At 43.0% G+C, this 27,088-nt stretch overlaps 1 protein-coding gene across 6 annotated transcripts in view; it reads left to right on the forward strand.

Annotated features, from left to right (window-relative positions):
• LOC141166823 (uncharacterized) overlaps positions 1-15,350 on the forward strand; it is a 48,733-nt gene extending 33,383 nt beyond the window's left edge. For all 6 annotated transcript variants that reach the window (XM_073653902.1, XM_073653904.1, XM_073653906.1 and 3 more), the window contains 7 exons: positions 983-1,031; positions 2,151-2,217; positions 2,969-3,140; positions 3,228-3,315; positions 3,710-3,840; positions 11,816-11,911; positions 12,379-15,350. In XM_073653902.1, the coding sequence (XP_073510003.1) occupies positions 983-1,031; positions 2,151-2,217; positions 2,969-3,140; positions 3,228-3,315; positions 3,710-3,840; positions 11,816-11,911; positions 12,379-12,675 (900 nt within the window). In that variant the 3' untranslated portion in view covers positions 12,676-15,350. The remainder of the gene's footprint in view (positions 1-982; positions 1,032-2,150; positions 2,218-2,968; positions 3,141-3,227; positions 3,316-3,709; positions 3,841-11,815; positions 11,912-12,378) is intronic.
• The last annotated feature ends 11,738 nt before the right edge of the window (positions 15,351-27,088 follow it).

A 27,088-nucleotide genomic window follows, 5' to 3' on the forward strand; every position in this document is an offset into this window, starting at 1 on the left:
GGGATGTCGAGTAGTGGAAAACTCCCTTTTAACCTGTTGACATCAATATAATCTTTTTCACTCTCGGCAACACTCAAATTCCAAGATTTAAAAAAAAAAAAATCATATTATGTCCCCATATTCTTCCATTTTTTATTTTTTTTTCTAAAGTGGACACAAGGTGAAAATACCACCTAGCACTTTAATTTTGCATCAATTAATTTATAAATAGAAAAAAAAAGTATAAAATTCAAGTTTGTGGCTCAAAGTCTGACCCTCGTCACCGATCAAATCCAGGTGAAAATGGCCTCTGATGGGGTTAATAAAGAAAAAAATACTGCTGCATGTGCGTAGTTCTTATCCAAGGTAGTTATGAATAATGTTTTTCGAATTAATAGGACATGGTATGTTGATGGGTACAAGTTGTATAACCTTTTTATTTGCATCCACTTAGACTTTTTAATGTTCTTGTACAATTTTCAATAAAATAAAAAATTAAATAAATGACGTAAAGCAAGAAATAAATGGGTATAAACCTATGCTGGGTTTAGGCAGCACAATCCAGGGGGTTAACAGCCGATCAGCTACATACAAGCGGATCGGTGGTCGTTTACGGTCAGAATCCTATGCACGCTGAACAGTCGGTAATAGAAGTTCATGTTCTCGGCTGCACATCACTGGTGTACAAAGGACAATGCACTGCCGATTTATTTTTTAAGATGCCTTAAAAATTATTGTACCTTATGAACCAATGTTTTGCTCGTTTGATGGCCAGCTTAGAAAGGCTTTTCTGCAAACACTGATTCAGTGATTATCTGATTGGGTCTTTACATGAGACCCTCTAAAGACCAGCGTGAGACATGTTAGTAAATTTGCCACATTATAAGAGTGTCTAGTCTAGCCGGTACACAACTTTTGTAAATCAGCTCCATTGTTATATAAATTAGAAGCTTCTATGTAAGTATTAATAAAGGTTTATATCTCTTTTCATTTCATTTTGCAGGAGAAACAAACCACTACCCAAAATGGAGGGGCTACTGGGGAGACCAAAGGTAGCTGATATTCCTGCAGTATCAAATGTTAATGGTGGTGTCCGGCATTTCTCACTTCCACATCAGGAGGTGACCTTTTCCAAACGTGAGACCTATTGGTACATCACCCCTTAGGTGTCGCCATATGGAGCAGGCTCAGGAGCTGAGCCCGTAATATGCCCGGCTAATGCATGTTACACTGCCGGCATCTTGTTGTAACCGCAGCAACTGGCGCTAGTCAGTCACTAACAGCGGCGTCAATGTCGCTGTTTGTTGCCAAGTGCCTGCATCTGCTCCCATCAGCTTTCCCCAAACGATGCATTGTCATCACAGACAGGGACCCACTGAAATACTCTATGCCTGCCAACTTAGTCTCCCTGCATAGCGAGGGCTTCATAAGACAATATAATTTTTCGTTATATTGCAGCACAGTGGTATTGTAGTATCCAGAGCAATCAATCAAACAATCACAGGTTCAAGTCCCCTAAGGGGACTTAAAAAGGAAGGGGGGGTGGATTTGAAAAAATTAAAAAAATTTGAATCGCCCCCTCACTTTTTAAAATATAAATACATTAAAAATTAGCACATTTGGTATCATCACATCTGTTAAAGTCAGATCTATCAAAATATAAAATAATTTAACCAGTACGGTAAATGCTTTAAAAAGGAAAAAAATCGTAAAACCAGAATTTTTTTTTTTTTTGCCGCCATTGCTCCCATAAAAAAAATGCAATAAAAGGATCAAAAAGTTAGCTGTACCCCAAAATGGTATCATTAAAATCTACAGCTGGCCACGCAAAAGAAAAAAACAAGCCCTCGTACAGCTCGATGGAAAAATGAAGAGTCCCTTATTGCCGTAATTGCTCTGACCTGGACAGTCATGTTGCCAAGTCAATTTTGTCACACAATGAACGGCGTAAAAACAGAAGGTGGAATTGCGTTTTTTTTTTTTTTGTTGTTGTTGTTTTTTTTTCTCCACCATTTCATTTTTTCCCCTATCTTCAGTACATTATATAAGAGGAATGTTGTAATTCAAAACTATAACTTGTTCTGCAAAAACAAAAAAAAGTACAAAAAAATAATAATTGTGCAGTTATGAAGGGGTTAATCAATTAACATGAGCCTGGTGTCCATTCCTAGATGCTGATGTGCCAACTCCACCGCACAAGAAGTTGAAGACAGAAGAGTCAATCCTTCCAGAAGATCTGTAAGAACCATAGATGGTAGCCATGTCTAATTCACTTGCCCAGCTTTTCAGACACCTGGGGGATGTTGGCTTACAAGAGTTTACATACCCAGCCCTTCTTAAATTCATCTTCATATTACAAAATTATGATGGCCATATAAGTAACATACCCAAATATCAGCTGCGTATGGAGGCCAATAGGCGTGTAGCTGCTATTCTTTTGAATAGACGTATACAAATTGCCCCCCCTGGGGAAGAGACGCTCTGCTAGACTAGCCCTGCCTCATTAAAATATGCAACGCCACAGGGTAAAACTGTGCTACTGAAAAGTCTTCATTAGAATACAAGCTATGTACCACCATAGTAGCGGTTGTGAACAAATATGGGATGTGACAGGTTCCCTTTAAATTGTTATTGTTGCTGTTTAAGATCTCGATAGAGGATCACTTGAAAATGGACCATTTAAGGGTAAACGTACTTTGAAAAGCCGGCTATAGACTGTGTGAGAACTAGTCTCATGCAATCCCCTGGCCACAGATGGAGCGAGGCTGGGAAAACTGCCTACGACTAGTAATCTGAGACTCAGTCTCCCGACTACTTCTCAAAGTATGTTTTTTCTCTGATACGCCGCATTGTTTCAGAGTGCAATATACCTGGCTGAAATCGTGTCTGATAGCAGATGAATCAGATGACAGGTTCCCTATAACTACCTGGATTTTAGAATCACCATCCGCTTATGATGCTTCTCTTTTTTCCTGTTTTTCATTGTTAGACCCATTCATGGATGGCGAGGAGATACCAGCACAATGTTCTCATGTAGCTTGTGTCGATATTATACCCCAGACGAGCGCGAAATGCAGATCCATTTCTATTCCTCCCAGCATAAAGAGGTCATGAAACATCTGTACATCTTCTACCCCAAACAGAGAGTGGACTTCCTTCATGTGAGAGAGAAGCTTTTAGAATTTCGTCCTGTGATGCCGCTCACTCCTGGCCCGGAGGGGGCTAACTGTGGTGTCTTTTATTTCTAGAATTACCTTTTATTTAAGAAGAGGAAAATGTCCATGGAGCAGAAGAGCAACAACAACCTACAGCCCGTTATCAGGGATAAATTTAAAGGTAGGGAAGGATATTCTTGGCTGATGTTCGGACTGCAGCGCTTTTCTTGGCAGGAGATGGTTATATTGGGGCAAAGCAACTAATCCAATTCCCCGAGATATCTTCTGGGGTCTCCCATAATACAGCAATTGGTGGGGGTCTGATGTTATGTGTTGTATGGTGCCAGGATTTGGATGTTACAGCCTGAGACACGGCAACACTGGAGGGGTGAAGAGGGTAATCGGAGGACCTGCCGGTGATTCCATGGCTCTGCACAGGGGGTGAGGGAATTGCTGTGAATGAGCCAGGCAAGAATAAGGAATGCTTAGACACCGGAATGGGATTATTCCCTGCGGTGATACGGTTGGGAATCTCTGCTGTCAGTGCATTTCTTATATTTCCATCTGTCTTTCAGGAATAGGTCAGGAACATTTCCTCCATCGTATCCAAGCTGCACAATGTCAGGCGTGCAACGTTCTCATCCCAGATGTCCCAGAGCTTTTGTCGGTGCATATAAAATCTGACGTCCACCAACAGAATTGCAAGGTAAAAATCAACTGGAATATAAAGATATATTCTCACCCGGCAGGTTTATTGCGGAAGTTTCTGCAGCTGAAAATCCATTCCTTACCCATGAATGGGAAAATTTATGCAACATGCAGACAGATTTCTGCACGTTCCTGTCGGGTGAGTGCAGACATTTCTGCAGTTAATCTGTCACGTGTGAACATGCCGAGATGTGTTGAAATTAACCAGCTTTATTACCAATGCGCTTACGATCCTTCACCTTGCACGTATCATACAAGATACTTATGAATCGGCCAAATACGCAAACCATGTATACTAAGGCTTGGCTCACATTTTCGTTCAAAGCTCAATTGCAAGTTCATTCATATGTGACAGAACTTCTTCCCGATGGAACGACATATATCCTAAGTATCTGTCCAGGGAATTAAGAGATTACTCCAATTACTGGTTCTAATTCTTTATAAATTCATCAAAAAAAAAAAAGAATTCCCTACGCCACCATCAAATTCATATTATATTTGTGACGAAAACATTGGTTTGAACAGTTATAAAGATCATTCGCTTTTATCGTAAGGATGGCAGCCCTAGTTACTAATGGTCCAAAGTGATGAAAAGAGGTTTTTCAATCCAGCAAAGTGAAGTAAAAGCAAAAATTCTTTATTGTCACTTCATTAATATAGTAGTATGGACGTAAAAAATATATCTTGACTCGTTTTGAGTCAGGCTGATTCTTAATCGTAGATATACAACCAGCAGCACTAGCAGACAGCCGATCAGCTACCTTCCATGAGGACTTTATGCGTCAGACTAATGACATTTATGTACAGACACTTTGAGGTTGATTAAAGCCATACCTTTATTGTACAAATCCGTTTTGGCATTTCTCAGCAATCTAGAGATGAAATGTTATGGTAATGAGCTGCAAGTGATTCTGAGTGGGACATTGCACTTGCAGCTCTCTGGCCCTCCCTCCATATTCCCCTCCCACTGCTTGTATCGTCCTGACAAATCAGTCTTATTTCCGTGACCTTCCCCTCCTGATCAAGATCTGTCTAAAGCGCCATTAGTGCCAAGGTCAGCGCATGTGCACTAAAGTCCTTGTGATGTCTCTAGACCCACAGAGTCTGTCTGCGCATGCATCGCCCCAGGGCCTAGCGGGTGATCTTGAGAAACTTTAGTAGGGAAACCAAGTCACTGAAACAAGGTCTCTAACAGCGGAAGGGGAATAGAGAGGGGGAGGGCAAGTTCCTACCCCAAAGCACTTGAGGCTCATTTCCATAAAATATAAACTCTGGATTGCTGAGAAACGCCAAAACATATTTTTCCCCTTCTCCCATGACAGCACCACCTGAGAGAGTATCCGCCCACCAAGGACAGGAACCTACTGAATAAAAAGGTGGTACCTCTCTTCCGCATCAGTTTTTGGTTCCTGTCCTTGATGGGAGCCTCGCCAGGTGGTACCTCACGTACCTGGACCGTGGATTCCGGGGTCGGTGCGGCCTGGAGGCCGTGGAAGCAGTCGATGGCCCCTGTTCTCAGCTCATCTGGCTGCTGCCTGTGTCTGCGTGTGGGGGGGCTGCCTTGCGGAGTCCTCCCCGCGTGCGCCGGGTCCTGCGGTCGGGTCTGCGCCTCACAATGGACTAAACTGAGCGCGCGCCGGCCAGCAGGACTTCCAGATCTGCGCACGTGGGGGTCGCGTCGCACCCTGTGACGGAGCATGCCGGAAGTCCGGGCTGCGCACGCGCGGGGTGGTGATGCGCCCTATCACGGAGTGCGTCGGAAGCCGGGTCTGCGCATGCGCGGGTGGGAAGCCGACATCCCGCTGCAAGCGCGCCAGGTGCCGCTGGGCTGCGCACGCGCAGAAGGAGGAGGAACTGCAGTGTAGCGCGCCAGCTGGCCAAATTTGGAAGAAAAAAAAGAGAGAATGAGCACGCTGCCGGAAGGGGAGGAGCCTAAAGGAGGTGGAGCCCTACTGCTTTTTAAAGGATGGTGAGGAATCAAGATGGCGGTGTCTGTATCCCCGACATAATGAGTGAGGAGCCGCAGCTTAAGAAACTGGTTCATGAATCTTCCCATCACCAAAGCCACAGCAGTGGAGGGCGTACGAGTTCCGGCAGAACCGGTCAGAAAAGACCTAGTCAGTCCACCTCCGCCAGATGGGAGCCCTCATGTGAACGGCAACCACCGCCTCCGGTACCCTAGTCTGAACAGCAGTGTGGTGAGTGATCTTCGTGAAAGTCTCACCTTGAGTAATGTGCTCTTCTCTGTTTTCCTCTCTTTTTCTCCTTTCAATTCTTGGGGTGTTAGGAGCCAAAGAAGTGTAGCTCTAAGAGTAAAAACATGAGTGTGCTTTATGTAAAATCAGTCTTCCCACCTCCTACGTCAAAAACCTGTGTGCGGACTGTATTCAGAAAACCATAGTGGAAGAGTCCCCCAGGTTTTCTATGGAATTAAAGAATCTGATCCAGACAGAAGTCAGGGATTCTTTAAAAAGCTTAACCTCACGCAGGAAGAAGAAACAGAAGCTAGTTTCCTCAGAATCAGAGGAATCTGTAGAGTCCCGGTTTACAAGAGAACTGCCTTCCTCCTCTAATCCCTCCTCATCATCATCGGAATCTTCGGATGATGATGGGGGGGGGGGGGGTAGGCCTTGTTTTTCGGTAGATAATACTGAGAGACTAGTTAGAGCCGTCAGAGTGACTATGGGTATTACTGATACCAAAGTTCGCAGAACAGTCCAGGATGTTATGTTCGGGGGCTTGGACCAGAGGAAGAGACGCACATTCCCGGTTAATGAGAGGATCAAATCGCTTATAGAAAGGGAATGGAAAAAAAACGGAGAAGAAGGGTCAGCTGCCTTCCTCCTCTAAGCGGAGATACCCCCTTGAGGAAGAGGATGCGGCTAAATGGGACAAAACCCCTAAGATTGATGTGGCCATTGCAAAGTCCTCAAAAAGATCCACTCTGCCCTTTGAGGATTTAGGGGCCTTGAAAGACCCGCTTGATAAAAAAGCGGAGTCTTTCCTTAAACAAGCCTGGGAGTCGTCAGCAGGGGCCCTTAAACCGGCGATGGCAGCCACCTGCACCGCTAGATCTATGATGATCTGGCTTCAACAATTGGAAGACGAGATTAGGGGGAATGTCTCGAGGGAGAAGATTTTGTCGGACCTTCCTCTTGTGCAGGGGGCGGCTGCATTCCTGGCAGACGCACCGGCAGATTCAGAGAGGCTGGCTGCCCGGTCTGCAAATCTCTCTAATGCAGCTCGTAGGGCATTATGGCTCAAGAGCTGGTCAGGGGATGTGCAATCAAAGACTAAGCTATGCTCATTCCCTTGTGAGGGGGACTTTCTGTTCGGCGAAGGTCTAGATCAGGGTTCCCCAACTCCAGTCCTCAAGGCCCACCAACAGGTCATGTTTTCAGGATTTCCTTAGTATTGCTCAGGTGATAATTCCATCATCAGCACAGGCAATAGTTACATCACCTGTGCAATACTAAGGAAATCCTGAAAACATGACCTGTTGGTGGGCCTTGAGGACTGGAGTTGGGGAACCCTGGTCTAGATGACATCCTGGATAAGGCCGCAGACAAAAACCATGGGTTTCCCACTGTCTGGTTCCCAGTTTAAAAGCTCCTTTCGGAAGAGGAAGTACAGTCGCAGTAAAGCTCCTAGAGACCAAGGTACCTGGAAAGACCGGAAGCCGTATAACCGAGGCTTCATGTTCAGGGGTCCCTCCTCCGAGAATAAGAAGGCCCGTAAGTGACAGTCCCCCCAGGTGGGAGGAAGGTTGTCCCACTTCCTGCCCGCCTGGGAGAAAATTTCATCCAATTCTTGGATTTTAGGGATAATTAGGAGGGGGCTCACATTGGAGTTCAAGAGCAGGCCCAGGAACACCGTCAAAATTTCAGCCCCCAGGGGTCTAGCGGAGCAGATAGCCTTGCAGCAGGAAGTTCTCTCTCTGCTTGTGAAGGGGGTTCTGGTGGAAACGCCTTCACCCGAGCAAGGAAGGGGATTCTATTCAACTCTCTTCCTAATAAAGAAGCCGGACGGCTCCTTCAGGACCATTGCCAACTTGAAGAAGCTGAACAACCTTTTAATCTACAGGCCGTTCAAAATGGAAACAATAAAGTCGGCCATAAGGATGCTATTTCCGGACTGTTATATGTGCGTCCTCGATCTGAAGGACGCCTACTACCACATCCCGATCTTGGCAGATCATCAATAGTTTCTGAGGGTGGCTGTACAGTTCGGCAAGCACGTAAGGCATTTTCAGTTCGCAGCTCTTCCCTTTGGCATTTCCATGGCGCCGAGAGTCTTCACAAAAATTATCCTGGAGGTTACAGCACATTTGAGGGAAAGAGATATTCTGGTCATCCCTTATCTGGACGACTTCCTAGTAGTGGGCAGATCAAGACAACTCTGTGCTCTAGCCCTGCCGGACGTCATGGCCAATCTAAAACGCATGGGTTGGCTGTTAAATTTAGAGAAGTCAAGGCTGGAACCAAAGCGGGTCCAGTCTTTCCTGGGTCTCATTCTGAACTCAGAAAACCAAACCTGTCTTCTACCAGAGGAAAAGAAGCTGAAGATCGGATCCCTAATATCTCGGGTTATCAGCAATCCGACCATGACCCTGAGGAAGGCAATGTCTCTGTTGGGTACAATGACATCTTGCATCCTGGCGGTTCAGTGTGCCCAGTACCATTCCAGATGTCTTCAGCAGGAGATCCTGGCAGCGGACAGGCGGCTCAAAGGTCGCCTGAAAGGCAAAATATCTCTTCCAGAAGTTGTAATTAACTCCCTGGACTGGTGGAGATCTCCAGTCAATCTATCTTTGGGGGTTCCTTGGACCTTCCAGGTGTCGGATACAATTACAGCGGACGCAAGTGCAGAGTGCTGGGGAGCTCACCTAAGAGATCATTCTGTCTGGTCGGACAGCGCCTCAAGTCTCTCTTCCAACATGAGGGAGCTGTTGGCAGCCAAAAATGCTCTAATAAAGTTCAGTCCTGTTCTTCGGGGTCATCACATCCGGATAATGTCAGACAACAGATCGACAGTCGCCTACATCAATCATCAAGGGGGTACCAGGTCTCTCCCTCTGATGTTAGTAGTGGATCAGATCTTCAGGTTTGCCGAGAATCAGCTGCTCACGCTCTCGGCGCTTCATATAAAAGGGGAAGAGAACGTAAAGGCCGATTTCCTGAGTCGTCACATCTTAAAACAAGGAGAGTGGGAATTGAATCCAGCCGTATTTCAGCAGATTGTGGATCGGTGGGGACAGCCCCAGATAGATCTGTTTGCAAACAGACTCAATCGAAAGACCGAAATCTTTTGCTCCCTGAATCCAAAAGAGGGGGCATTTGCGGTGGACGCGCTGCAGATTCCTTGGAATTTTACTCTAGCCTATGCCTTTCCCCCTTTAATACTGATCCCTACTATCCTGAGGAAGATCTGAGAGGAAAGGGCGAGGGTTATATTGATCGCCCCATTCTGGCCCAAGAGACCATGGTTCACTTGGATGAAGAGAATGTCCCAAGCAGATCCATGGGTTTTTCCGGACATCCCAGATCTCCTCAGGCAGGGCCCAGTCTGTCATCCCCAAAGATCGGGCCTGGATTTTGAAAGGTTGCTATTGACACAAAGGGGGTTTTCTCCGGATCTGGTTACTACCCTAGTGACAAGTAGAAAGCCGGTAACAACTAGGATCTATGGTAGAACCTGGGCTAAGTTCCTGTCTACCTTGGGTCAGTCCGCCAAAGGGAGGGTTCCTATTGGGGCCATACTAGAATTCCTCCAGAAGGGGTTAAGCATGGGTCTAGCCACCAGTACTCTTAAGGTACAAGTATCAGCTCTGGGGGCATTATATAATTATGACTTGGCGGCGAATAGGTGGATCATTAGGTTTATTAAAGCTTGATAGGTCCAGGCCTATTCCTACTCCAAGGATGCCTCCTTGGGACCTTAATTTGGTTCTGGAGGCACTAACCAAACCTCCCTTCGAGCCCTTAGAGGAAGTTTCAGAAAAAATCCTAACTTTAAAGACTGCCCTACTGGTAGCTCTGACATCAGCTCGTAGAGTCAGTGACTTACACGCACTATCTGTTAACCATCCATTCACTCAAGTATGTACGGATAGAGTAATCTTAAGACCAGACCCAGCCTATCTTCCGAAGGTAGCCTCCAAATTCCATAGGACGCAAGTAATCACTCTCCCTTCCTTCTATCCTAATCCTAGGGATTCTGAGGAACATAAGCTTCACACCTTAGATGTTAGGAGGGTGTTAGTCCAGTATTTGGAGGTGACAAAAGCCTGGAGGAAGAGTGACGCCTTATTTATATCCTTTCAAGGGGCTAGGAAAGGACTTAAGGTTACAAGAGGGACCATAGCTAGATGGGTCAGGGATACTATTACCTTAGCCTACTCTTCTAGCAATCTGCCGGTTCCAGAGAACCTGAAGGCCCATTCCACCAGAGCGGTAGCTGCTTCCTGGGCGGAGAAGGCGGATGTGCCCATCGACATCATATGTAAGGCGGCAACTTGGTCATCCCCCGCTACATTTTACAAGCATTACCGGCTTGACCTTTCCTCTTCTACTGATCTGTCCTTTGGTAGGAAGGTGTTGCAAGCGGTGATCCCTCCCTCTGGTGTCTGATCTCTATAAATCTCTCAGGTGGTGCTGTCATGGGAGAAGGGGAAAAGATCCTAGTTACTTACCGGTAACGGGATTTTACAGAGCCCATGACAGCACCCTATTAATTCCCTCCCCTTTATCACTATGGTGTGCACTTTTTAAGGTGTTTATTACAAATGTTGAGGTGGCGGTTATGTATTAACCTGTTTTCAGAGGCCCTCTCATGCTCTGAAACCAAAACTGATGCGGAAGAGAGGTACCGCCTTTTTATTCAGTAGGTTCCTGTCCTTGGTGGGCGGATACTCTCTCAGGTGGTGCTGTCATGGGCTCTGTAAAATCCCGTTACCGGTAGGTAACTAGGATCTTTTACAATGAAGGTAAGGATTTAATCTGCTTTAAGGCGTACATCCGCACCAAACATAGGCGCACAGTGCACCCTTGGTGTGTCCAAACAATTCAGTGCACCTTCCCACCTTCTTGTTTTCCATTCATCTCCGTCCTTTTTTGGATCTGTAAAGCCAGAGCTGTCAATCAAAAAAGAGGAGGGGTGTATATATTTGGAAAACAAGTAGGTGGGAAGGTGCAGTAAATTGCTTGGCCACACCAAGGGTGCACCAAGCACCTGTATTTGGTTTAGCTGTCAGACTCCCTATAAGACTGCCTGCCTTGTGTCTCCAAGTATGATCGAGCATACATAGTCACTTCTGTCCTGCACCTACCATCATTGTAGCGGTAACATTAGATTCCTCCAGCTTTATACTAGTGAAGTAAAAAGCTGGGGAGGAATCTAGTATTACAGCTCCCGTAGGACAGGATATGGACTAGAAAACTGACTGGTAACTCCGTAGGGTGCCATCTTTATGAGAAAAGGTAATGATCTTTGTAGCGGTGCATTGGTTTTAACAGGTGTAATTTGCCAAAATGCCTCAACGACACACAAATATAAATGTAATCGTGGGACAACCCCTTCATGGCGCTCATCCATCCGCGTCTTCAGTCTCGGTCCATTTCCTGGGCAGCTTTCTTGGACTCTTCATAACAACTTGTACATTGTATATAAACTTAAAGGGACTGGAGTAGGATTTCTGGCTTCAGGTATACCACGTCCTGTCATGAATACAGGCAGGCTTTGCCACACCAAGTTTCACAAAATGTTTGCACTTCACTTTGCTCAAAAATTTGGTGACTTTACAAAGTGTTTTACCCCAGTTTTCTGAGCGAAATACTTGGATGTTTCGGGCCTTTTCTACAGGGTGATGTACTCCAGAGAGGACAAACTGCGAATGAGAAGCCCAGTCATTCAGATGGTTTCCTGATCTTATTCCTAAACATTGTGCTTTTGTCATTTTTGTATTTTTTTACCAGGTTACACTTAAAAACATAAAGGTGAACAGCCTGGCAGCAGCAAGGGAGCTTTTACTGGATAAAGAAGTTCTGCAAATGCTAAAAATCTACATCTCGGTGAGTGAAATCTACGTCCAGCTGGGTCATTCTTCTCTGTTGGGTAGGGGTAGTGTGAAGATTAAGGAGGATGTCTGGGTCATAGATGTAGTGAAAATGACAAGCTGAGTTACACCAGCTTTCTACCCTGTGGACTCAGTAGTCTGATGATGTCAGTCTTCTGCCTGAGGCTAGTGATTGGCTGCAGTGGTCAGAGAACTAGAACAGAGGTGGCACCAGAGAAACATCTCATGTCGTCCATTCTAGTTGTAACCCATGAATTTAACGCCATCGTATCCCATACCGTGATAATCATCACTGTCCCCATTGAGGCTCACAATCTAGATTCCCTATCACTATGTCTTTAGAGTGTGAGAGGAAACTGGAGAACCTGGAGGAAACCCACGCAAACATGGGGAGAACATACAATCTCTGATTTAATGTATTAATGTTTCATAGAAACTTCTGTCTCTTGTGTGGTCTTTTAGGGAAAAAATCCATTTAAGGACACGGCGTCCTGTCCATCGAAGGTAAGCGGCACACCTGAAGTCCTAGTCGCCGAAGAGGATGATGAAGATGTTGTCTTTAATGCAGATGATGATGATCATCATCATCATCTTTCTGTTGATGATACTGATGATAACGACACCATTGCTGATGCTGAAGTTGGTGAAGAGGTTCCTGCCGACAAAGGCTCTGGCTCAATCATGTCTGTGAATACTGAAAAAACGGTTAAAGAAGAGGAAACGGACGAGGATGAAGAAGAGGCGGCCGAGGCCCCATGATGTCATTTATTATATTTCAATGTGAATTATTAGTTTGTTTTTTACCTCCATCCTCTGAAGCCCTTTATATCATTAATATCTAGGTATGAGCCCTGGAGCCATTGCCTTCAGTAAGATGGCCTCCTACTACCAGAGCGTAAAGACATGCCGCATGTCCTTCATGGCCCTTTAAATGGGTTGTCTTGCCCAATATGACCCTTTTTTAAATAGATCCTGGTTCGGTAATTATCTGACCACCACATCTGACTATTTTTTTGCCCCTGCAATGGCCGCTGGGAGAATGTATGTTGCCAGCTGTTCGAGTGGCCAACCTTACAATATAAGGGCACGCCATTCACTGTCTCAAAAGGGGTGTAAAACACACAATATATGTGGTGTGAGGCGTGCACAACTGTTTGTTTTTTTTAGACATAAAAAAAAAAAAAAGGAAATTGGGGAAGAATTACTAGGCGAAATCCCCCCAGAATTCTGGCCAAGCGAGCTCCGCTATTTTGAAGATATTGGGTGGTCAAATGCACTGTCTAGATATGGTAAAGGGGCACACATTATATTATAAAGTATCTACAAAAGTTAATTTCTCAATTGCTATTAAAGAGATTCTTCTATTAAAAATAAAAATTATTTAAAAAAAAACCACAGCGGCACGCTTGTCCCGCTGGCCGTGCCTGGTATTTCAGTTTGGCAGAAAAGTGAATGAGCCTGAGCTGCTCTACCAGGTCTGGCCTTGGAGAAAAGCGGCGCTGATTCTAGATTTAGAAGAATGATAATAATAAAAAAATCCAAATTTTTTTTTGCCTAATCTCATATACCTTTTAAAGGTAAGGCCGGTATCACACGTCAGCCTTTTGTGGTCCGAGTATGGACCTCAAAGTCGGCACCGGCTGCGGATCTCTGGACTTAAACTCTCAACCTCTTATGGGCATATATATGAGGTCGTTAAGTTCAGGTCAGGAGACCCGCGGCTTGTCCATACTTGGCCATCAATGACGTACTTGTGAAACCGGCCTTTTTATCAGTCCTATATCTGTAATGAGGAGAAAATTGTTTATTGACCATTTGAAAATTACCATTAATGATTGTCAGTTATCTCCTATAGTCCTCAATATTTCTATATCCCCGACACCCCCGCCTTCTTGGTCCAGTCCCGTAAAATCAAGCGAAGTGCGGCTTAGATGTCCGTAGACACCAATCAGAACTTGGCTTTTATTTTTTTAAACCAGTTTGGAAACATGAAAGCTGTCATCTGGTTGGTGGCTACAGGCAACAAAGCCAGGTTTCTTGTTTTGATAAATCTGAGGATGGCTGTCATGTAGATGTCATAAAGGGAGCTGTCTTTTTTCTGATTTTGACTTCCATAGGCCAAAGTGAAGCGCTTTAGAAAAGAATATCAAGATTAGTCGCCTTAAAGTCACCCATTTTGCCCCCTCGGTATAAAGGGTAATTTCTCGTATCATGACCTATTCGAAGAATAAGCTATACATGTCAAGGTCTCTTAGATATTGGTTGTAGAAGAGAGACACCCCTAAAATAGAACTTTTATTATAGATATTAAAATTGTTTCAAACAAAAAAAGGTTCCCACCAAAAATTTGTGAAGTAGGTGCAGAATAAAAGTATTTAGTCAATCTACAAAAAAAAAAGCAGCCACGGAGAGATGTTGAGTTCCTCATAGAATGGTATGACTTGGCCACAGCACTATATTTATCACTTATTGTTGTGGCCAAGTCATATTGTTCTATGAGGAATTCAATATTTGTTTGGCTGTTTTTTTTTGTTGTGTGTGTTTTTTTTTTTTTTTGGGAGGATTTTGAGTTAATACTTTTATTCTGCACTTCACTAATTTTTGGTGAGTTTTTTTTTTTTTGTTAAAATTGTTCCAATCTATATTAAAAGTTCTATTTTAGGGGTGTAAAACAGTTGTGTCCATACCCTTATACCAGGGTTCCCCAACTCCAGAACTCAAGGCCCAACAGGTCATTTTTTCAGGATTTCCTTAGTATTACACGGGTGATAATTCCATCACCTGCATAGACAATAATTCCACCACCTGTGTAATAGTAAGGAAATCCTGAAAACATGATCTGTTGGTGGGCCCTGAGGACTGGAGTTAGGGAACACTGCCTTATACTATCCCATACGTTGTTGGCTGGAATTATGGAAGAGAAACCCACATCTATAAGTCGGGAATTCAGCTCCATCTTTAACACTGCACAAGGATCTTTCTCCATTCACCAAAATATACCCGAAAAATTGTATTTGGCTATTTTCTCATAGAAGTGAATGGGAAGAGGCCAACTTTCCATTCACAGCAGTGAAACAGGCCCATTCTCTAGATAGATATGGGGCCCACATGGATCACATTCATAGCATCACCTGTGGATATACCCTAAATGGCTGATATGGGTGGCACCCCCCTCAACAAACATGGAGACATGTCATAATTTTCATTTCTGAGGATGACAATCTCATATAGGTCTGTGGCACGGCCATGAATATTCGGGCACTATCATTTTGGATAATCCAGAGGCTCTCGGATCTGAAGTTTGTAATTGGTCACGATTCCTATTCATTTTGTTGTGTATGGATGTAATGTTGGCTGCTTCATTTTGTGTTTTTGTTTTTTAACTTTTTTTTTTTTTAACATCTTAGCTATAAATAAAAATATAAGTTGTACAACGAAGTATTTTTTAAGACCCTGCAGTATTCCAAATGAAGGCTATGAGAAAGATTTTATGATAAGTACAAAAATCCTCTTTATTTAGGTGCTCATTGGGGGACACAAACCATGGGACATCCCAAAGCAGTCGCTAGGATGGGAAAATGTATAGATGGGTAAGGTGAGTCTCCCAGTAGGTAACCTGAGCGACCGTTGCTTGTAGCACCTTTCTGCCCAGACTCGCGTCTGTCGAGGTGACATTGTGAGCCTTGTAAAATTTAGAGAGGGTGTAAACAGTGGATCAAGTAGCAAGGTCGAAGCTGCAAGGTTGATGCTTGATGGTGAAGAGGCCAAGCTCCCACTGCCCGATAGGAATGGCCTTCACCCCCGGTGGGGCACTTTGTTCTTGGCTTTATAAGCTTCCAGGTTGGCAGAAAGAATCCAACGGGTAATGGCCGTCTTGGAGGCAGAAAGACCGCGGTAAGGTCCTTCTGGAATGATGAACAGGAAATGTGACTGAAGGAAGCCGTCATCTTCTGGAAGTGATGCACAGCGCTGACCAAATCTGAACAGTGTAAGGATTTCTCTGCAGGATTACAAAGGTAAGGAAAAAAAATGATTTTGTTAAGGTTGCAGGAAGAAACTTTCTTGGGAAAGAATGGAGGTACTGGATGCAGCACCACCTTGTCCAGGTGAAGTACAAAAAAGTGAGAGAAATGCTAGTTCATATACTCACCTGAGAGAAGTGATCGCAATCAGGAACACCACCTTCTGGGAAAGCCAGAGTGGGTGGTATACTGTGGATTGGTTCAAAGGGAAGATACTAGTGCGTTGAGCACCAGATTAAGATCCAAGGGAGGCTGGTAAGGAGGAACAGAATGGGCTATACCCTGAAGAAAATTCTTGATGACTTCTTCCTTCTGAAAAAGGAAAGAACACTGCCTAACTTGGCCCTTGAGAAAGCTGAGGGCTAAGCCAGACTGAAGTCCCGACTGCAGGAATGGAAGGAAGAGAAAAACCATTGGCGAGAACAAGGCCTTACGGGTGGTAGATGTGAGACAAGAATCGCTTCCAAGCTTTGAACCTGAGGATTTTAGAGCTGTGGCTTCAACAGCCATGCCATTAAATTGAGCAACCAAAAATTTGTGTGGAAGAGGGGACCTTGGAAGAGAAGGTCCAGTCTATTTGGAAGTCTCCATGGAACATCTGCAAGAAGGTTAACCACTTACACTGACTTGATCTTCATGAAAAGCTTGAATAGCAGAGGTAGAGGTGGGTATAGGTAAGGAAAAACAGACCAAGAAATCGTTAGAGGATCACTAGCTCTGGACACGAATTGGACACTTTGATTGTGGCTGGATGCCATCAGGTCGAATTCCACACTATAGATTTGATCGAAGACTAATGCAGACACCACTCTTCCGCGAATAATCCTTTGCGACTTAGGAAGTCTGCTGCCTAATTGTCCACATCTAGAATTTGGATCATTAAAAAGGCTGGGATTCTTCGATCCACCAAGGCAAAAATCTGAGATCTCTGACAGTGTTTGACGAATCACAGTTCCACCTTGATAAGTGGTGTTGTCAGACTGGATCCTGGTTGCAAGATCTAACAGCTGATCCTGCCAATGAAACCGTGCAAGACAAATTGCCTTGAGTTCTAGGATGTTGATGGCAAATAGGACTCTTCCACCGACCCTGCATCGTCAACTTCCAGAAGACTGCTTCCAAACTGAGAAGGCTGGTGTCAGTTGTCACAATCTACTCGTGAATAGGTCGGAAGGAATGACCGAAAAGAATGAAGGGCGAGTTCTGCCACCATAACAGACTGTCTGACTCGGGAGGGAGAATCGTGCGACAAACTTGTCTCAGTGGGAAAGTTGCACCAGCAGCAGTGGCCTGGTGTGGAACTGAGAAAACGGGATTGCATCAGTGGCCGCCACCATCTTGCCTAGGATGCCCGTGCAGAAGCGAAACGGAAGAGAAGGGTGGTACAGGGATTACAGGTCAGTCTGTAGAGCCAACCTCTTGTCTTGTGGAAGGAAAACTTTTATTTGAACTGTTGAACAGCATTCCCAGAAAGATGATGCACTGAACCGGGATCAATGCTAACTTTGATTTATTGACAATCCATTCATAGTGAGACAGCGTGATGTGCAGACTCTGTAGATTCTTGGAGTAGGAGGGAGCCTTTACCAGGATGTTATCCAGGTAGGGAATGACCACTATCCTCTCTGATGTGTAGAACAGCCACAACGGCAGCCATGACATTTGTGAATACCTGGGGAGCCATGGCCAGAAGGGGAGGGCCACATATTTAAAGTGGGACTGATTGACAGCAGAACGGAGAAACTTCTGAAGGGTGAACACATTCTCATCGCAGGCAGCAGAGGGCTCCTGAGCTGAAGGCTGAGTGCAAGTGGCGCAGGTCACCGTGGATTGGCCTTACTGGAATTTTTGTTTTACAGGATACGCAAGCAAAGTACACAACCAGCGAGGGCTGTGAGAACTGGCATGTACATCTTTCTATGGTGTCAGACCTAGTATAAAGGAAAATCGGGATAGGTAAGAAGGGATTAATGGATGCTAGAAGTGTATGAGCCTTGCAGGGGGCCTTTGGGATCCCAGGGCAGGCAATCTACCAGAGCTGGTGGGAGTCCAGGGTGTTAAGGCAGAACCCTGAGTGGGGTTATCTAGACAGTTGCCAATTTATAAGTGAAAATACACTTTTTGGCTCTCCTAGGCAAAGGAAGGAGACAGGTTCTGTGTCCCAGAGATGAACAAGCTTTGGTCCGACATGTGCATATCGACCCAAAGACTAAAGCAAAAGTGAAGATGATGGCGGAAGCTGGTAAGATTGTGTCAATAACCACAGTGAAACAAGTACTGTATCAACAGGGGCTGAAAGGCCACTCTGCTAGGAAGAGTCCATTACTCCAAAAGAAACAAAAAAGCCAGATTAATGTTTGCAAATGCACACAGGAACAAAGACCTTAATTTTTGGAGACGTCCTGTGGTCTGATGAAACTAAAATTTAACTTTTTGGGCATAATGACCATCGTTACATTTGGAGGAAAAAGGGAGAAGCTTGGAAGCCTAAGACCACCATCCCAACTGTGAAACACCGGGGGTGGCAGCATCATGTTGTGGAGTTGTTTTGCCGCAGGAGGGACTGGTGCACTTCACAAAATAGATGGCATCATGAGAAAAGAAGATTATGTGGCAATACTGAAGCAACATCTTAAGACCTGAGCCAGGAAGTTAAAGCTTTGGCGAAAATGGGTCTTCCAAATGGACAATGGTCTGAAGCATAGTGCCAAAATGGTAATAAAGTGGCTTTAGGATAACAAAGTAAATGTTTTGGAGAGGCCCTCACAAAGCCCTGATCTCAATCCAAAATTTATGGGCAAAGCTGAAAAGGCAGGTGAGAGCAAGGCGACCTACAAACCTGGATCAGTTACACCAGTTTTGTCAGGAGGAATGGGCCAAATTTCCAGCCAACTACTGAGAAGCTTGTGGAAAGTTATCCCAAACGTTTGACCCAAATCATTCATTCAGTTTAAGGGCAATGGTACCAAATACTAATGAAATGTATGCAAACTTTTGACTTTGCAGTAAGTAATAAAAATGCCTTAAAACATTCTCATTATTTTGGCATTTGGCAAATATTAAAAATTCTGGTAATCCTAATTGACCTAAAACGGGAAAGGTTTATTCTGATTTCATGTCAGATATTGAGAAAAACATGCATATGTGGCATCAAGCCCAGGGGTTAGTAATGGAGAGGCATCTAGCAGACACCCCCAGTAATTTAAGAGAAAAACACACAAAAAATAAGTTTACTTTAAAAAACACTTCCACACATCTTTCACCAATTTAATAAAAAGGCAAAAAAAAACGAAGATTGGAAGTAGTCCTAGGAATCCGAATGTCGTTGCCACATAATGTGAGATGTTGTGCCTGTTCCAAAATAGATTGTAAAATTCTAAGTACATGTACAAAGAGAGAGAACCACACTTACACTTTCAGTATCAGAACAGAACTACACTGTGTGCAGAATTATTAGGCAAGTTGTATTTTAGAGGATTATTTTTATTATTGATCAACAACTATGTTCTCAATCAACCCAAAAGGCTCATAAATATCCAAGCTTAATATTTTTGGAAGTTGGAGTGTTTTTTTTTTTTAGATTTGGCTATCTTAGGATATCTGTTTGTGCAGGTAATTATTACTGTGCAGAATTATTAGGCAACTTAATAAAAATCAAATATAATCCCATCTCACTTGTTTATTTTCACCAGGTAAACCAATATCAGTGCACAAAATTTAGAAATAAACATTTCTGACATGCAAAAACAAAAACCCCAAAAATTAGTGATCAGTATAGCCACCTTTCTTTATGATGACACTCAACAGCCTTCCATCCATAGATTCTGGCAGTTGCTTGATCTGTTTTCGATCAACATTGCGTACAGCAGCCACCACAGCCTCCCAGACACTGTTCTGAGAGGTGTACTGTTTTCCCTCCCTGTAGATCTCACATTTTATGATGGACCACAGGTTCTCTATGGGGTTCAGATCAGGTGAACAAGGGGCCATGTCATTATTTTTTCTTCTTTTAGACCTTTTCTGGCCAGCCACGCTGTGGAGTAGTTGGATGCATGTGATGGAGCATTGTCCTGCATGAAAATCATGTTTTTCTTGAATGATACCAACTTCTTCCTGTACCACTGCTTGAAGAAGTTGTCTTCCAGAAACTGGCAGTAGGTCTGGGAGTTGAGCTTCACTCCATCCTCAACCCGAAAAGGTCCCACAAGTTCATCTTTTATGATACCAGCCCATACCAGTACCCCACCTCCACCTTGCTGGCGTCTGAGTCGGATTGGAGCTCTCTGCCCTTTACTGATCCAGCCTCTGGCCCATCAAGAGTCACTCTCATTTCATCAGTCCATAAAGCCTTTGAAAAATCAGTCTTAAGATATTTCTTGACGTTTTATCTTATGGTTCTTGTTCAAAGGTGGTCACACAAAGAAGTCCAGAACCTGAAAGACATTAAAAAGAGATAATTAAATAAAGACAAGAAACACTCCTTCATTCACCAATTTAATTCTCTTTTAGCAATGTGTGAACATTGTGGAGGCCAAGTCCCACCCTGGCACTGCATATGTGCTACCGATGCCCAGGATTGCTGGCCCTAACTACTATCAAGGTTCTTGTACCCCATCCTGCTGTCCTCATCCTCCATCTCCGATGTGCTATCTCAGAGCAGGTCGTCCACATCAGCTGGAAGCTGCAGCACTGCCTCAGCAAAGCGGCAACAGGCTCTGCTGAAGCTAATTTGTCTAGGAGACAAACTGCACACCGCGGCAGAGTTATTGAAAGGAATAACCGACCAGACATCTGTGGCTCTCGCTGCTAAACCTGCAACCATTCATGTTCGTGTATGATAATGGTTTGTAACCTGGTGGTGGCTGTGAAGCTTCGCAAGCTCATACAGGTACAGTGCTTGGCCCACAAGCTCAATTTGGTAGTGTAACGGTTTCTAATAATTATTTTTATTTAGCGCCACCATATTCCGCAGCACTTTACAATTAAGTAGGGACATGTACAGACAATAAAAACAATACAATGTTTTACATTTCAACCATTACAGGGGAGTGAGGGCCCTGCTCGCAAGCTTACAATCTGTAAACCTTTCTGAAAACCTACCCAAATTTGTCAGAGCTTCTGGTCAAGGTACGCCGCGTCAGCGCCCATTTCCGCAAGTCAGCTACAGCTGCCGCCTCTCTGGCAATGCTGCAGCAGTACATTCAAGTGCCAGCTCACTGACTGTTGTGTGATGTGACCACACGCTTGAACTCCACACTGCACATGCTGGCAAGGCTTTGTGAGCAGCAGAGGCCAGTTGTCGAATACCAGCTCCAACACGCCCGTCGGTATTCTGGTCAGCATCCACACATAACAAGGGAAGAGTGAGCATGTATGTCTGACGTATGCGATTTTCCAAGACTTTGAGGACTCCACAAAGATGGTGAGCAACAATGACGCAACTATCCTGCTTCTACTTAACCCCTTCATGATCGGGCCAATTTGCATTTTCGTTTTTTGCTTCCCTTGTTCCCAGAGCCATAACTTTTTTTTTTTTTCTGTCTATATGGCCATGTGAGGGCTTATTTTTTGCGGGAAAAGTTGTACTTTTGAACGATGCCATTGGTTTTACCATATTTTGTACTGGAAAACGGGAAAAAAAATTCCAAGTGCGGTGAAATTACAAAAAAAAAGTGCAATTCCACAGTTGTTGTTGGTTTTTTTTTTTTTTTTTTGTTGGTTTTTTTACCATGTTCCCTAAATGCTAAAACTGACCTGCCATTTATGATTCTCCCAGGTCATTACGAGTTCGTAGATACCAAACATCTATAAGTTATTTTTTATTTAGGTAATGAAAAAAAAATCCAAACTTTGTTTAAAAAAAAAATGGCTCCAATTCCAAGACCCTTAGCATCTCCATTTTTTGGGATCTGGGGCCGGGTGAGGGCATATTTTATCCACGCTGAGCTGCCGTTTTTATTCATACCATTTTTGGGTAGATCCAATGTTTTAATCGCCCGTTATTGCATTTTATTGCAATGTTGGGGTGACCAAAAAACCTAATTCTGGCTTTTTGAAAATTGTTTCTGGTTATGCAGTTTACTAATCAGATTAATTATTTTTTTATATTGATAGATTGGGCGATTCTGAACGCGGTGATACCAAATATGTGTATACTTGATTTTTTTTATTGCTTTATTTTGAATGGGGCAAAAGATTTAAACTTTTATATATTTTTTTTAATATTTTTGAAAACCTTTTTTTTTTTTTTTTTTTTTAACTTTTTGCAACAACCACGGGTGAATCGTGAAAGGTCCGGGTTCAGCGATAGGGAGATATTGCCCATTCTTATCTCATCTAATCTGCTCGGAGCAGATTGCGTAACAATGAGGAGGTGGAGGCTGAAGAAGAGGAGGAGGAACAGGTGCTGGCTGATAGCGCAAAAGAGGTTAGTACCCACACAAGCTTTGTTCCGTCTCTCCTACATGGATGTGCTGAGAAGGGGAATGAGGAGGAGGAGATGGAGAATAGTCATCATAGTGGAGACGGGGAAGTGTTGGCTGTAGGGACCTTGGCACAAATGGCAGACTTTATATACTGCTGCCTTTCCTGTGACCCTTGTATTACATTTATCTTGGCCAAAAAAGAGTACTGGTTGTTCACCCTGCTAGACCCAAGGAGAACTTTGCATCTCTTCCTACTGAGGCAGAGAGGTCTAATAAAATGATGCTATACCAGAAGTCCATTCTGGAAAATATGTTGAAAGAATTCCCAGCAGACAACCCTAGCGGCAGAGAGGGCAAGCTTCCTTGCCCAACCAAGGAGGAGAGGCGAGAGAGACACAGCAGAGGCAGGGGGTATACTGTCAAAGGCTTGGACCAATTTCATGACGCCCTCCCTGCATCCATGCCCTGATGACCGGGTATTTTTAACAAGGAATTTTTAAAGATGGTCAAGCAATACCTGGCCGACAAAACCAGTATCTCAAAGCTGGACACCTGGCATGAGCTGTTCCTCTATGCCTTGGAGGTGTTGTGCTGCCGTGCGCTAGCGTCTTGTCTGAGCGGGTTTTTAGTGCCACTGGGGAAGGTCATAACAGTCAGGCGCTTTCGCCTGTCAACAGAAACATTCAGGGTATCCGTGAACTCAGAAGAAATTGCACAACAAATTGTATGGTCCATTTTTTCCTGTTACCCTATTGAAAATGAAAAATTTGGGGCTAAAATAACATTTTTGTGTGAAAAATTTACATTTTCATTTTTTCCTTCCACATTGCTTTAATTCCTGTGAAGCACCTAAAGGGTTAATAAACTTATTGAATGTGGTTTTGAGAACTCTGAGGGGTGTAGATTTTAAAATGGTGTCACTTTTGAGTATTTTCTGTCACAAAGGCCACTAAAAGTAACTTCAAATGTGTTTTGGGATTACTACAAGAAAATGGTTTTTGTAAATTTAGTTGGAAAAATTAATAATTGCTGGTAAACTTTTAACCCTTCTAACTTCCTAATAAAATGAAAATTATGTTTAAAAAATAATTCTGATGTGAAGTAGACATATTGTAAATGTTGGTTATTCTCTTCCATCCCATCTGGTTTAAAGGCATAAAAATTCAAAGTTTGAAAATTGCACGATTGTACTTTTTTTGGTCAAATTTTTTATATTTTCAAAAATAAACATAAATCATATCGACCAACATTTACCACTAACATGAAGTACAACGAGTCATGATAAACTATTTTAAAATCACTGGGATATGTTGAAGCATTGCAGAGTTATTCGTGAAGGGGTTAAGCGCAAATAGTAGCTTGACACTCAGTTCAATCATAGATTAATCACCTGTTTGTTACCATTTGCTATATAAATAACATATGTGGCAACAGTCCCAATCCTGCAGGAATGTACTTATTTTTAAACTCTTTAACCCCCAAACCTGTTTTCACCTTTATGACCAGGCCAAATTTTACAGATCTGACCAGTGTCAATTTATATGGTATTAACTCTGGAACGCTTCAATGGATCCCGATGATTCTGAGAATGTTTGTTTTTTTTTTTTTTTTATTACATATTGTACTTCATGATCGTGTTAAAACTTGTTCAGTATGACTTGCATTCAATTGTGAAAAAATCAAAAATTTGGAGAAAATGTTTAAAATTTCACATTTTTCATACTTTAAATTTTTAGTCACTAAGCCAGTGAGTTATGTCACACAAAATAGATAATAAATAACATTTCCCGCATGTTTACTTTACATCAGCAAAATTTTTGAAACATTTTTTTTTTTTTGTTAGTAAGTTAGAAGGGTTACAAGTTGACCAGCGATTTCTCATTTTTCCAACAAAATTTACAAAATAATTTTTTTAGGGACCACATCACATTTGAAGTCACTTCAAGGGGCCTATCTGGCAGAAAATACCCAAAAGTGAAACCATTCTAAAAACTGCACCCCTCAAGGTGCTCAAAACCACATTCAAGAAGTTTATTAACCCTTCAGATGTTTCACATGAACTGAAGCAATGTGGAAGGAAAAAATGATCATTTAACTTTTTTTCTCAAATTTTCTTGTAGCACCAAATTCTTTTTTTATAATGGTAACGAGAGAAATGGACCCCAAAAATTGTTGTGCAATTTCTCCTGAGTACGCCGGTACTCCATATGTGGGAGAAAACTACTGTTTGGACACACGGCAGGGCTCGGAAGGGAAGGAGCACCACTTTGACTTTTGGAGCACAAAATTGTCTGGAATCATTAGCGAACACCATGTCGCGCTTGGAGAGCCCCTTATGTGCCTAAACAGTTGAAATTCCCCACAAGTGACCCCAATTTGGAAAATAAAGCCCTCCCGGAATGTATCTAGTTGTGTGGTGAGCACCTTGAACCCCCAGGTGCTTCATAGAAGTTTGTAATGTAGAGCAGTGAAAATAAAAAATCATATTGTTCCCATAAAAATGTTGTTTTAGTATAATTTTTTTTTTATTTTCACAAGGGTAACAGGAGAAAATGTAAGCCAAAATTTGTGGGGTAAAACTACGGTTTGGGTGCACGGCAGGGCTCAGAACGGAACGAGTGACATTTTGGAACGTAGACTTTAATGGAATGGTCTGCAGGTGTCCTCTCGCATTTGGAGAGCCCCTGATGTGCCTAAACAGTGGAAACCCCCCCACAAGGGATGCCATTTTGGAAACTGGACCCTTCAAGGAATGTGTCTAGAAACATGTGGCAAGAACCTTGAATCCACATGTGATTCACTGAATTTTACAACGTTGACCTGTAAAAATGAAAAAAAAAATATTTTCCACCAAAATGTTGTTTTAGCCTCAAATTTTTTCATTTTCACAAGGATAGCAGGAGAAAATGGACCCCAGCTTCTGTGTGCGCAAAATCGCCATGACGTACCCAGTACGTCCAAGGTCAGGAAGTCATTCCCTTCCATGACACACGGGGTATGTCCAAGGTTTGGAAGGGGTTAAAGAGCAATGTAGGCCAATATTTAGCATTAGCTTTAGCAAATGCACGAACAACAATTTTATTAATGCATCTGTTATCTAGGCTTATCTTCTGAATTAAACCAAATGTGTTTTCTCTCCCTATAAAATGTATATACACCTATAAAATGTATATACACTGACGAGCGAAAGGGTAACAATGTTTTGAACTTTTGACTTTCGGACTCCATATCTCACCATTCACTACTGCTTCGAACATGAGACTACCATCATTTTATAGACGATTACCTTGGCTATCTCATACATAAATTTGACTTGCAACTATTTAGCATATGTGATCTCACTATTACGAACCATAAGAGCCACCTCCATTGCCATGTTTGTCACTACAGAAATGATAGACCTTGTGATGAGCCGACTTGTTGACTCTGATATTTTGCCTGGACGTCCACCTCTTGGCTTTTGAATGGATGGATGGACTTCATTTCGTATTCTTCCAACTGTCATGGCGCTCACATGATGCAGTTTGGCAATTTTCTTGGTTAAGAGACCGCTATCAATGAGCTGGATGATGCGGTTTCTCTTTACTTTGGAAATCATCTTCATGGCTGCTCCGCGATTCGAAACAGTGATCTTTCCCTTGGAAACCAAACTAGTAACACCCTGAGCTATTAGGGAATAGGAGAACAAGTTGTATTTTGTAATATACAGGAAGAAAAAGATTTTCAAACCACTAGGATCAAAACAGTAACAATGCAGTGACATGAAAATAATCTGCATAACTAATCATATGCTAAATAGTTGCAAGTCAAATATATGTACGAGATAGCCAAGATGATTGTCTATAAAATTATGGAAGTCTTACTTTCGAAGCAGTAGTGGATGATGAGATATGGAGCCTGAAAGTCAAAAGTTACCCTTTTCCTCGTCAGGAAGCTTGTGGAAGGAAATCCCAAACGTTTGACCCAAGTCATTCAGTTTAAGGTCAATGGTACCAAATACTAATGAAATGTATGTAAAGTTTTGACTTTGCAGTAAGTAATAAAAATGCCTTAAAACATTCTCTCTCTCTCTCATTATTCTGGCATTTGGTAAATATTAAAAATGATGGTAATCCTAATTGACCTAAAACGGGAAAGGTTTATTCTGATTTCATGTCAGATATTGAGAAAAACATGCATATGTGTCTTTTTATATAATGTATGTAAACTTCTGGTTTCAACTGTATATGGGGGCCACATCATCTGTTGGGGGAGATAAGGATCTGACATGTCCGATTTCTGACTACCGATATTTTTATTCTCTAAGAGATAAGCTGTCAGAGATATCTGGCAGGGGCTCTCTCAAAAAGAACGAGGAAAAGAGAGCAAATGCTCCTGCATAAGGGAGAGTTGGGTAAGATAGCTACCGGTCAAACAATCGTCAGAATCTCCATTCAGATGACAGCTAATTAATGTGCATGGTCCGAAGTGCAAATGAATTTTCCTCTTAAATCCCTATCTATTTAATGCCATAATCCAAACTATTTTCTAATATACTTGAATAAAAAATAACCCTACCCTTCCCTGATTGCAGTAACTGGTTTCTTTTTTTCCTCTTCCTTTTTGATGATGCTTCATTTCAAAATCCCAGTGTATGCTGGGAGACTCAAACAAAGCGTCATCAGGGGGCAGAGGCTCCAGTCACTGCCGCAGACTCTTCTCCCTGAAATGAAGAGTTATCAGTAA

The sequence above is a fragment of the Phyllobates terribilis genome, unplaced genomic scaffold (assembly GCF_046119375.1).
Source record: "Phyllobates terribilis strain yellow unplaced genomic scaffold, ASM4611937v1 Scaffold_11__3_contigs__length_659146591, whole genome shotgun sequence".
Classification (NCBI taxonomy): Eukaryota; Metazoa; Chordata; class Amphibia; order Anura; family Dendrobatidae; genus Phyllobates; species Phyllobates terribilis.